Source organism: Beta vulgaris, chromosome 6, assembly GCF_026745355.1.
Source record: "Beta vulgaris subsp. vulgaris cultivar EL10 chromosome 6, EL10.2, whole genome shotgun sequence".
Taxonomy (NCBI): Eukaryota; Viridiplantae; Streptophyta; class Magnoliopsida; order Caryophyllales; family Amaranthaceae; genus Beta; species Beta vulgaris.
Genome location: NC_079207.1, coordinates 24,050,578 through 24,063,323, shown reverse-complemented (window position 1 = coordinate 24,063,323; position 12,746 = coordinate 24,050,578). Strand labels below are relative to the sequence as shown.

Below are 12,746 nucleotides of genomic sequence, written 5' to 3'. Positions count from 1 at the left end.
TCACTCAACTCAAGTTCCCAACGACAGTTCCCAACAACTGACGTTTTCTCTCAAACTTCACTCGAAGTTCCTTTCTCTTTCTCTTTCTCTTTCTCTTGCTTCACTCAAAGCTTTCTCACACTTACAAGAGTTCACTCAAACCCTTTTTCTCAAAAATACACTTTGTAAAACAATGGAAGAGTAATAAACTCGATTAATGTAAGTATGAATTCTCTTAAGGAAAAGGCACTGACACTTTAGATAACTTAAGACAAATTAACTAAGTCAGACACATTTTGCTCAAATGAATTAGGCGCCTATTTATAGAAATTAAGACAAGACATGTTCTCACTAATTAACCATTATCACATGTCTCCATGATGTTTAATTAATTAATTAAATTAAATTAATTATTCCATGTCATGTAAAGCATCCACTAATCCACACTTCACAAGAGAAGCAATAACACATTACGTGGTTTTTACAAAACTTGAAGATTAATTAAACTTATTTAATTAAATAAATACTTGGAGGATAATTAACTAAGCCACTAAATCCACTAACTACATAAAACGTGTAGCAGTAGGTTTAGGCGTGCAATCCAATTTTTTAGGAAATAAATAAATAAAATCTTGTAGCTAGTTTTTAGGAAAAATATCTTTTTCAAAATATATTTTATAAAACCGGAAATAACAGTTTTATATTTAAAATCCGAAACATTTAAAAACCGGAAATATATTAATTTTCGAAAAACTAAATCTTTCAAAAAGATAAAAGATAAAAGATAAACTATAAAAGATAAGATTTTGAAAAATCAGTTAAATTTAAAATCAGAAAATCTTTTTAAACTTTTCCTAATAAACTTAAACTAAATTTCTAAAATAGTGGATCTTAGTCACAATTTCCCTAAATACTCTAACAACTATATTGGGCACAGATTTCACTTAGGCACACAATATTAGAGTCTCTTAGGAGTTCCTAAATTAGTTTTAAGTTTTATTCCCTAACCTTTAAGTCTTGTTCCCTAACCTTGTTCCTATAGTGCCAGGTCTGTTCCTTTCATGGGAACAGAACCAAGTTCCTTTGAGAATTCACCACAAACTTAATTAAGCTTTTAATAAACCTTAACAAGAAGATTAATAGATACCCTAATGTATTCTAATCTTCATTCCATGCCTGATTCTTCATCTCTCGAACATCTTTACTTCGATCTTGATTAATTCTCTGCTTTTATCTTCAATCAAGTATTCTCTTAGCTCGAGCATGAATTACCTTGCAACAACATAAATAAAATATACTATGTCTTTTGTGGTTAGGTAATCTTCAAAACTCAAGGGTCAACATATCCATTTGCTTCAGGAGGTCTTCCACCTCCGGACATCCCTCCTGATTCACATTCAACTTGTCCCACCAACACTGCTTTTCCTTTTGAATTCTCCACTTCTTATCCATACTTCTCACCAACTACTTGTGCTTCTTCCTCCACATTCCTCTTTTCATTCACAGCTGCTCACTAGTGGAAAAAGACGGAAGGGTTGCGGTTAAAATAGCCCTAAGGGCTGCGTTTTTTGCTAGCAGCCCTTTCCGTAGCATCCCTTCCTTGTACAAAGGGCTGCAGTTTTTACCATAACCGCATCCCTTTTGACCCAAAAAAATAAAATTTTTTTTTTTTGCTTGCTAAAAATTATGAGGTTTAGAGTTTCATGATACAATAATATCTGCTAATCTTGCACAAACAAAGATTACAGCTGGAAGAATAATGAAAACTAATCTGAATCCAAGCTCATACATACATGGGACGATTGACAAAAAATGAACAAAAAAATAAACGAAAATGAACAAAAAAATAAACGAAAATGAACAAAAAATGAAAAAAATAACCTTAAAAGTATAGATCTGAAAATGAACAAATCTGAACATTAATGAAAATGAAAAAAATAACCCTAAAAAAATAAACTAATCTGAAAATGAACAAAAAATGAAAAAAAATAAACAAAAATGAACAAAAAATGAAAAAAATAACCCTAAAATTATAGATATGAAAATGAACTAATATGAAAATGAACAAATCTGAACATTAACGAAAATGAAAAAAAATAACCCTAAAAAAATAAACTAATCTGAAAAAGAAAAAAAAAGAAAAAAATAAATGAAAAAGAAAAAAAAACCCTAAAATTATAGATCTGAAGTTGTTGCTGTCGTGCTTGTTGTTGTTGTGTTGCTTAACCGGAGTTCAACCAACAGAGAAGGAACGACGGACGAGGAACGGCGCGCCGTAGATCAACGACGAACGACGAACGACGAACGGAGGGTGAAACTTTGAGAACGACGAACGGAGAAGGAACGAACGACGAACGGAGTGTAACACCCCCAAATTACTCACTTTTAAATAAATAATTTAATAAATAATATTTGAGTAATTTAGGAGTATTACCGCCACGTGACTAACACGCTTTCGGCAACCAACTACTAACTAACCAAAATAACTTGCAGCGGAAGACTTTAACCAAAAATAATAATACTTCTTTATTAATAAAAGTAAATATTGTCTCAATAACTCAAAATAAATGAAACATCTAATCTAGGTGAAGATCCCCTTCCTAGTATGCTCCCATGCACATCCAAAATTCACCTGCAAATCTGCTTACCAAAAAGGTAAACAGGCAAAGCCAAATAGGAAAAGAAAATACGCGTCAGTATAAAACTGAGTACGAAATGTACTAGATAAGTAACACATTTGTTAGTTCGTCATAATTTTTCATTTCGAAAACTCCATAACCAATAATTCAAGAATAACTCTTTAAGAATAAACTATTTTCAAACACTTAATAATAATTCAAGAATAACATTTTAAGAACAAACTCTTTCCAAACACTTGAATAATAATTCAAGAACAACCTTTTAAGAACAAACTCTTTCCAAACACTTGAATAGTAATTCAAGAATAACCTTTTAAGAATAAACTCTTTCCAAACAACTTGGATTAAAAATAATCCTGAAAACAATTCCTCTTCTTATCTCCCCTTCTATTTTGCTAAGTGTGCACACCCCCAAGCTAGTCATCCCATCACGGAGCTATATCAAGGGGTAACTATAATTGCCAACAAGTGGACTTTGAATCTCTTGATATTAATCAAGCGGAAATAATAATAATAATATGACTTGTAAGTCATGAATAAACCTCCTTTCCTCATAAACAACTTTTTGAACATTCAAAGTTCATAAAAACCAATCAACCTTTCCTTGTAAAAATAATTTAATTTTCCAAAAAGGATAACAAAACTTCTATATAAAATGATTGATAAAATATCATTCCTTCTTTTCACTTTCAAGAGTGAATAATAAAACATTGTAACCATTTTAAACCAAATTTCTAAACCAATCCAACCATAAAATCAATAAACAACTTTATCATATAAACCACATTTTAAAAGATCTAGCTACATAACGTACCTTGATCTTGCACAAAAAGTATACTAGTATCTCCACTTAGTCTTAATCTTGAACGATCTCCTAACAACCAATAATAAAAATCTAATAAGTAACTTACATGAACTTAATCATGAATGTAAACATGAATAACTATCATGAGCATAATATTTTTGAGTAAGAAACATGGAAAATCTTTTTCTTCTTAACCCAAAGAAAATTGAGAACTTGAATAAGAAATATAAAACTAGAATAAGATAAGAAGAGAAAGAAGAACCTTGAAGTATGGATTCTCCAAAGTTTTTGTGTGGAAAAGATGGCTAAAGATGTGGGGGTATTTATAGGAGTAGAATGGGTAGTACTTAATTTTCAAAATTAAAGAGTTTGTAACCTTCACCATAAATTAGGAGATTAAACCAAGATTTGTAACCTTCATCATAAATTTGGAAAACAAAACCACCCCCTCCCCCATTTACTTCACAATCCCGTAAAAAATAATGGACTAAAAAATTTTTTTTTTTTTTGGGTTTTTTGAATAATTTTGACTAGGATTTAAAACCAAAAGTTTAACAAATCCAATTTTGGCGCCATCTTCCGCCAAAATAATTTAAAACGAGTGAAATTGCTAAAATACCCTTTGCTTAAAATATTTATTATAGAAAATAAATATTTTAATTAATAAATAAATACTTGAAAATATGGGGTATTACACGGAGGTTTTTGTTTGTTTAAGAGAGAGATAAAAGACGATTGAAAAGAACTAAAATCTCCACCGAAGAGCCGTGAAGATTGAAAAGAAGAATTGAAGATTGAGCCGTGAAGATTGAGACAAACGGAACTATTTTTAGGTTAGAATTTGAAGAGAAGAGGAGAGAGAGAGAAAAAAATGGCCCACCATTTGAAGAGTAAAGGAGGGTGAGAGAGAAGGGAGAAGGAAAGACGTGAGAGAGGAGAGAGAATGAGGGAGAGGAGATTGAGCCCGCTTAATAAGGTAAGCCCGTGCTTAATTCTTTTCAAAATCATTTTTAATAAAAGCCCATAAAAAAGCCCATAAAGGGCTGCATTTTTTAATAAACCACAGCCCTTCACTAAAAGGGTTGCGGTTTTCTTTAAAAACGCAGACCTTCATAAAAGAAGGGCTGCGTTTTAAAGAAAACGTAGCCCTTCCTTTTTTTTTCCCCTAGTGGCTAGAGCTGCAAATGTGTTATGTGTTTCATCACCCTCCTTACTAGTTAGACTTCTTCTTATTGACTTTTTAGCTACTTGAAACTCTTGTGCTCTAGAAGGTTCACCCCTTTGCACTTGCTGCTCTCCTTCTACAGGCATAACCTTCTGTCTCCAAACTTTCTTCACCAGAGGCCTAGTACATTGACTTGCCTCATGTCCCATCAACTTACATGCTTCACATTGAGTTGGTTTCTATTCATAATGAATGGGCACCTCCATCATCTTGTTTCTCTCATTGATGAAGTGTACTTTTCCAGGAAATTCTTGCCCAATTTTCACTTCTACCATTATTCTAGCATACATCAATTTATCTTCCCCCCTCGTAGCTTGATCAAGTTTTAATAATCTACCTATGGGCTTCACAATTTTCTCCAGACAAGATTCCCCCCAGTATTTGAAATCAAGCTGAAGTTGAACCCAGATAGGCATAACACTTACATCCTCCTTGCACATATCAACTTCTGCAGTCCATGGCTTCACTACCATAGGTTTACTATCAAAGAAAGGTATATTTTCAGCTAGAATCTGATCCCTCTTTTCCATTATGGTAAACCTGGCCTAACCACATATATTCCTTTCTTTGCCATTGCTATTTTGTCTATTCCCATATTCCTCCATATCCTCCGGAAGAAACCTTCCATGACATGAATAGTAGGTTTCCCACCAATAACAAAGCAATATATGGCTGAGTTCCAGTAATCAATCTCCTTTAGAACATCATCCATTTCTATTTTCACAGCATTTACATTCTCATTTTCAGGGGAAAATAAAATCGGACCAGGATCAATGTTACCTTCAAAACGACGACTCTGATCCTGATCAATCTTCTCTCCAGATTTCTCAATGGTCTCCAGCCAATCAGAGAAGTTATTTCTCACCATTAATTGTTGTTGTGGCAACTTCAATGAGGATCGAGGGGACAAAATTTCCTCCAGACCTTCCTCCACATCTTCCTCTTCAATCTCCAGTTCATTAATACCCATAACTTCATCGATTAATCTAACTTTTTTGCTTGAGAATCCGATGGTCCCTTCCCTTTCACCGTAGTCAATTTTGCCTGGATTGCCTTATGTTTTGCCTTTGGACTTCCTTGCCATTGCTTCCTACGTAAAAGTTACGCAGAGAGAAAAACCAAAGAGAGAGAAGCGCACAAACTTTTTATTTATGTCCTATTCATTCTCTTGTATCAAAATTTTGATGTAAATGAAATAAGAAGTTGAATTATATCTGTTCAAATCGTTGCCATGGTGACTCTTGATTTTCATTTGCTTAATTAAGATTGATATATATGTATTAGTGTCAAAAGTAGTTAAATTTCCCCTCAACTCAAATAAGGAGCAAAAACGTATTGGATTACATAAATAAAAAAAAGGTGAAAGATAACAATGGATATTAAAAAACACATAGCTGTTGGGCAGACAAGGATTTTTCTTTGGATTTAACAAAGATAACGCTTATATAAGGTAGGTGTTGTCTTTGCCTTCTATCAACTAGCCACTACAATAGCAAACTTAACACTTATTTGTGAAAGGCGTTTTCCAAGTGATATAACAGTTGTAATAGCTGCTATATTTTCTCTTTCAAACATAATATCTTTCAAGAAGTATTATCTTTACTTTACATTATTACGTTGAATTGGAAAATGCCTCAAATGTTATGTAAAGCCATATTTGACAATCTATCTTTACCCTTTTTATAGTAGTGCTAATAGAAAAGATTCAGCTTAGCTTGTATTGAAGCAAGAATTTACTATATCAACCTATCATCGTCCAATTTTGGCCAATATGGTGCAAGATTAGCTTATGCCTTATCTTCTTTGCGTTAAAAAATTTGGTTTATAGTTCCTAGATGTACATATACATATATATCTAGCAAAATATATAACATTCAAATGATTTGTAGATATATTACAATAATTAAATTAATAATTTTGTGGTAATTACTCGTCCAAATAGGTTGGTTTAAAAAAATTGGATAAAAAGGTCAAATCTTATTTTATCTGATTCAATTGAATTATAGTTGAATTCGGGCCAGTGATAAACAAATCGAGATGATCTGAGTATTTACAAGGTCTAGCAAGGTCTTGGGTTAGTATATGGTTTACGTTCAGGTTCAGATTTGAATGCAAATCTGTGTGATCAGGTAAGAATATGATCTTGCTGGATGGCGGTCAGATATGGGTAATCTCTAGTCAGGTTTCGATTAGGTCTGGGACTGACCCTCACAGATCGAACCTTGCTCAAGTCGATTCGGTATCAAGTTAACCCGTCGGTCAGGTCTGTTTCTGACACCACTAGGTATACCGAAGACTAAGTTTCGCTCATTTTCTCATTTAATTTGTCTCTCTCATTTTTTGTACATTTTGCTCATTTTTTGATGATTTGAAATGAGCAACGAGTAGAAAAATAGCCTTAAATGTACCAATATCACGATACATTCACGTGTACGATAAAGTTTTGTTAAATAGCTTATTTAATATGTAGATGTATCAATCTCCAGAGCTAAATAGGAAAATAATTTCTTCTAATACATGTCGATAAGTGGGTTGCTTTGACTCTTCTCTTGACTTAATATCAAAATGAGCAACTATAGCACTAGATTATTTGTAGTATTAAACTATATACTAACCTCCCTTCAAAAATAAGTGCCAGTGTTTGAATTTCACGTTTGCCAACGCACAACTTTAATCATTAATATCTCTAGTTATGTATTTGTAAATATTATAAGAAGTTGATATTATGAACATATTTATTGAAATAAATCCAAAACATTTTATATGATCATTTTGTTTTTATATATTAGTAAAAGAATACGGTCAAAGTGAGGTGTGTGAATAGGGTAAAAGTCAAAGTGTTGCACTTAATAAGAAACAACTAGTTATTAGGCCCGGGCTATGCTCCAGGTAAGGAAAATTTTCATTCTTTAATATTATATACTTTAAGATGATAACACTAAATGTTATTTGGTCTAGTGGTTAAGACTTTAGTATATGTTCTTGAGGTCCCGGTATCAAATCCTATACTATGCAATTTCTAACTTTTTTTATTGTTGTGAATTACATGGAGTAAATCCCCCTTAGGAAAAGCGCCACGTGGCACCGTTCCTTCTTTAGGCATGCCTTTTAATATATTAGTATAGATGGAGGTATATTGTTTGCTTATATTTCACACGTTTTATACTTCCTCCATTTCAAATTACTCGTAACGATTTGAAAATTCCATTATTCATCTATAAGATTTGCCCATGTTCTAATGTAATAAATTGTTGGATTTGTCTCAATGTATATTTTCATAAAATTAAATTTTTATACTTTACACTAGTACACAATCAAAGATATTAATAGTCAAAGTAGTATATCGAGAAGCGTACAATTCAAAGTGTAACGAGTAAAAAGAAACATAATAAGTATTAATTACAATGGTTTCATTATTTGAAAGCTTCACATCAATTATAACTATCTATACTAATATATTAAATGGCGTGCATAAACCAGGAACGTTGCCACATGGCGCTCTCCCTTAGGAGTTTTAGTTCATGTAATCTATGTACAATACAAAAAATTAGAAATTGCATAGTATAGGTTTTGATCCCATGACCTCAAGTTCATGTACTAAAGTTTTAACCACTAAACCAAGTTGTATTTAATGTCATCATATCAAAGTACAATATTAATAAATGAAATTTTTTCTTAACCGGGACATTGCCCGGACCTAATAACTAGTTTCATTATGAAAATACGATCTCTCCCGTATCAAACAAGTCTCATTTTTTTTTTTATTGAACTTTATCTTTCTCCTCTTCTACCTTAACATTCAAAGTTAGTCCATAAAAAATAATTCATCCGTTTCAAAAATACTTGAAACATTGACTTTTACATTATTTATCCACTTCCGTTTGACCGTGTTTTGCAAATTCAACGTAAGAAAACACATAGTCACGTGAAATCTTATTATATTATCTCGACATATAGTTTTAAAATATCAACTTTTTAAATTTTTTATGTATAAGAAATTAGAAATATTAATAATAAAGTTATGCGTTGACAAGCGTGTCCAAAAAAATGTTTCATGTAATATGAAACGGAGGAAGAATGTTCTAAGATATACTCCATGTCAAGCTTAGCTCGGGCCAAAAACTAGTACATTATGTATATGGTTGAGGATTACTACAAAGAGGTTCCTAGCTTAGAGCTTAGACCACAACCTACCTCCTTAAATTCGGATTGATTGCCGTAGTTACAACAAGTTAAAACTGAGTTGTAAGATTTAACAAATAACAACTCCTCACATATGGTGCAACACTGCAACCGACCAGTTGTTTTCAGAACTAGAATATTGCAAGAGTAAGAATGTCATACCTGTTCAGCCATGTTTTATCTTCCAATACCCCATTGATAATCCTCAGAACTACTGTGTTCTTTGCTTATGAGATCAATCCCCAAGGATCACGAAATACTGATGAATTCATAAGAAATCTGTAGAGGCTAAGACTCAAACTACACAGAATCATCTGTAAAATTCGACCATGAAAAAAAATAGATTAAAGATAAATAAGACCATCGAAAATGTACTGTTGCAATTGCTTAGTTATCTCCAATTATAATCTCAGTCACTCAGTCACTGAAATCTCTTGAAATCGTTGTTGGTGAACCAAGATCATCCTTCGTGGCAATCCCTATCTTGGAGGAATTCGACATCCGCTATGTAAGGGAGGAAAAACCTCAAACCCGGTTTGGAATCTGGAGTCTGCTAAGTTCTACTATCGGACAGGAACCATAGACGAAGTGTGTTAAAGGAAGTAGCTTCAGATGCAGCTAGCTCAGGTAGCTTCAGATGCAGCTAGCTCAGGTAGCTCCAGATGCGGCTACCTCAGGTAGCTTGATTTAAGCCAATTTGTGTACATCTGATGGAGGTCAGGTGGGAGAGTGCCCTGAATCCCAGGGTGTTCATCATGCTGTTTTGGAGGATATGTGTAATGTTATGATTAATGAAAATAGCTTATTCTCTTTCTGTATACTTTTTAAAAAAGAAGATAACATCATTCCAAAAACTAAACTACAGCCAAAGTCAAATGGGTGTACAATAATAATATGGAAGCAAATGCTACTGTGCAATTATAAGCCTGAGGAAAATTGTAGCAAAGTACCAAACACACCAAGAAACAATCCAATGATTCTAATATATAGCACCTAAGCATATTGACCTTTAACTCTAATATCTATAAACTAATCGATCACTCCCTTGTCCACAACTAACAAATATAGATATCAATCCGAATCACTAGAATCATAGGCGGATTCAGCAGATGGGGAATCTGAGCTAGAAGCTGAGGTGATAACTACAGACACTGGGCAAATGACTTCTACCTTCTGTGATATTCTCCGAAACCGATTTAACTGCACTAACATCTTCAAGCGAGACGAGCCCTTGACGGTAGGTGCATGTACTAATAATTTCTCAAGCACAGGGGAGCAAGCAAGCAAAAACTCAATCAACTTCATCTCTGTAGTAGAAGCAACCAAAAGTCGAACTTTGGCACAACGGAGGTTGTGTAATGTACCGTCAGCATTGTAGTCCAACACATGCTCAGCCAGATTTGTGCTGCTATGAACCTGCAAAAACAAACAATTATTACTGACATTTCAAACTGTACTTAGTTTATAAACGGTAATAAAATGAGAGAAATCGCAATTATAAGATTTGAAGACTGTCTTTGCACATGGTAAACGCCATACAAAATTCACTTTCCCACAAAATTTCACTTGTTTAAAGAAAAGCAATACGGAAATCTACTTATAATATCAGGATCATGGTCCTTGATTGTTCCTTAATATGACCAGTAAATGATCTATGTTACTCATACTTGTCATCTCATCTAAAGAACTTTGATGCAATGGAGTATCAAGCTTGACATTACATCTTTGACCAAAAGTTATATAAATAGTAAATTATATAAATGGAGAGGGAGATCCCACCATAGATAAAAGAGTTACTTACAGAGATTTTAAGTGTTTCAATGTTAGGAAAGCTCTGAATACAGCTAAACACAGAAAAGACATCATCCTGAAAATCCAAGTGAAGGTCTAACAAATCCAGATTTCTTAGCTTCTGAGAGGCAGTATGAAGATTACATTCTGTAAACAAAATCTGAACATATTCAAATCAGACATGATAAAGAAACCCGGAATATAGTATTTGTATCAACTATCCAAATATTACTCACCCTACATAGGTGACTTCTTAAACAAAGCCTTTCAAGTTCACTCGAGTTTGTAAGAACTTTAACCAGATCACCTAAACTGGCCTTGTTATGAACCTTGACCAATTTCGGCAAACCAATTGACGCTGACACAAGATTCTCACAGCATTTCACATAAACTGACTTGAATGCCCAATCAAGAGTCAAATATCTGAGGTTAGGGGCATCAATGATAACATGCCTGTGCTGCAAACCGGTAAAGTTTGTTAAAACTATTTTTTGTAGTACAGGACAACTGCCAATTAGATTTTTGAAAGTGGTGTAGTTTATAACGACTCTGTCAAGCTCAAGACATATCAGCTTCGGAAAGCCCCTGAAATCAGGAGGAGGGCTGAATATGCAGCAAGTAAGCTTCAAGTTCTCCAAGTCAACACAGGAGAAAAGACGCGAGCCCAACTGAAGAGGCATTGCCCTGTACATGTTACAAAGGCTAAAATCCTTAAGACCATTTCTTGAAAGATAGGATATCCACTGAGCAACATCTGGACAGGATATTCCAAGAGGAACATACAATGAAAACTTAAGAATGGGACCTTCATGTTGAAAGAGTATTTTGCTCACAATATTGCAAAATTTATCAGTGTCGCGTACTTCCTGTGTATGGACTCTTGCAAAAAATGGTTCATCGAAAACAAGATGGGGATTCGAAGTCCAAATGTCTCGCCACTTATGTGAAAGAACACTCATTTGTGCAGCATCCTTGAGAGATAAGCGTTCCAAGAGTTCGTGTATCACATCGGTCGGCAGATTACTGATCATATCAAGGCTACTGTTATTGAGTCTTATCTTGGATTTTTTATGGTTCATATCTACAACACCACCAACAAGGCAACAACAACAACACGAAAGCTTTAGTTCTACAATAGTTTAAGGTCCACCAACATGAACAATCATAACGAATAGTTTCCGTCACCAATGAAACTACAAAATAAAGACATAGGATAGAAACTGAAATTTCGTAGTTATAGTTCATATATACTAAATTTGAATATTGAAAAGCAACCAGAAGACTTAAAAATTGAATAGCTAAACATGAATTTGAGCTAACCAGTGAATTAAATTACAAAGAATTCTGAAGTATTACTCAAATATTTGAGTGTAAGCTACAACATTTATATGTTAAAACTTAAAATAGTAAAATGAATCCGGAAAAACCTTCAATTTTATGGATATCGTCGAAAAAAGCTTCGATATCTAACCTCTAATTCTTCTGCAATTGAACTTTAAGATAGAAACTGGGGTTGTTAGCCTATTTTTCACTCTCCAAATTCCAATTGTTTCCGGCGTAAATTTTGTTTATTCGAGAGATTATAGTGATAGATTGGATAGAGAGAAGGCGTGAGAGGAGAAAGAGAAAGAGAAAGATAGCAATGAGAGGCGTTACACGAGGAGTGATAAAACGCTAGCAGCTAGAGTTTTAATTTGTCAATAGGAGGACTCAAAAGCAAATAGAGGAGTGGGAAGGAATTTGGCAGACAAAAAAAAAGCTAGCATCCATGTATCAACATGTAATTAGCACACATGTCATAATATTGTTTATCCAAAACAAATTACTTTTTGCAATTTTTAAACTTGTATATCTCAAGAAATATATTTTAGAAAAAAATAAAAAAATATACTAATATTCATATATTTTTATTCTCTACAAATAGACATCCATTTTGATATAATTTCATCATATATCAGTTTTAAAATTTATATCAGTTTTAATTACCTTCCGTCAAACAAGTTTATTGTTATAAGAAACAAGTGTATTTTAACAAGCAACAAGTGTATTGTATGGGGAAACAAGTGTATGTTAACAAGAAACAAGTGTATGTTAACGAGAAACAAGTGTATTATAATAATAAGAA

General features: G+C 33.3%; 1 protein-coding gene across 2 annotated transcripts; it reads right to left on the bottom strand.

Annotated features, from left to right (window-relative positions):
* Positions 1-9,712: 9,712 nt before the first annotated feature.
* LOC104896299 (F-box/FBD/LRR-repeat protein At1g13570) lies at positions 9,713-12,290 on the bottom strand. 2 transcript variants are annotated; one of them, XM_010683020.4, is made up of 4 exons: positions 12,049-12,290; positions 10,858-11,702; positions 10,632-10,781; positions 9,713-10,246 (listed from the first exon to the last, which is right to left on the bottom strand). In XM_010683020.4, the coding sequence occupies exons 2-4, from the start codon at positions 11,698-11,700 to the stop codon at positions 9,902-9,904; spliced, it is 1,338 nt and encodes a 445-aa protein (XP_010681322.2). In that variant the 5' UTR covers positions 11,701-11,702; positions 12,049-12,290; the 3' UTR covers positions 9,713-9,901. The 2 variants fall into 2 exon arrangements, with proteins under 2 accessions (XP_010681322.2, XP_010681323.2); XM_010683021.4 differs by having other exon boundaries at positions 12,093-12,290.
* Positions 12,291-12,746: the final 456 nt, after the last annotated feature.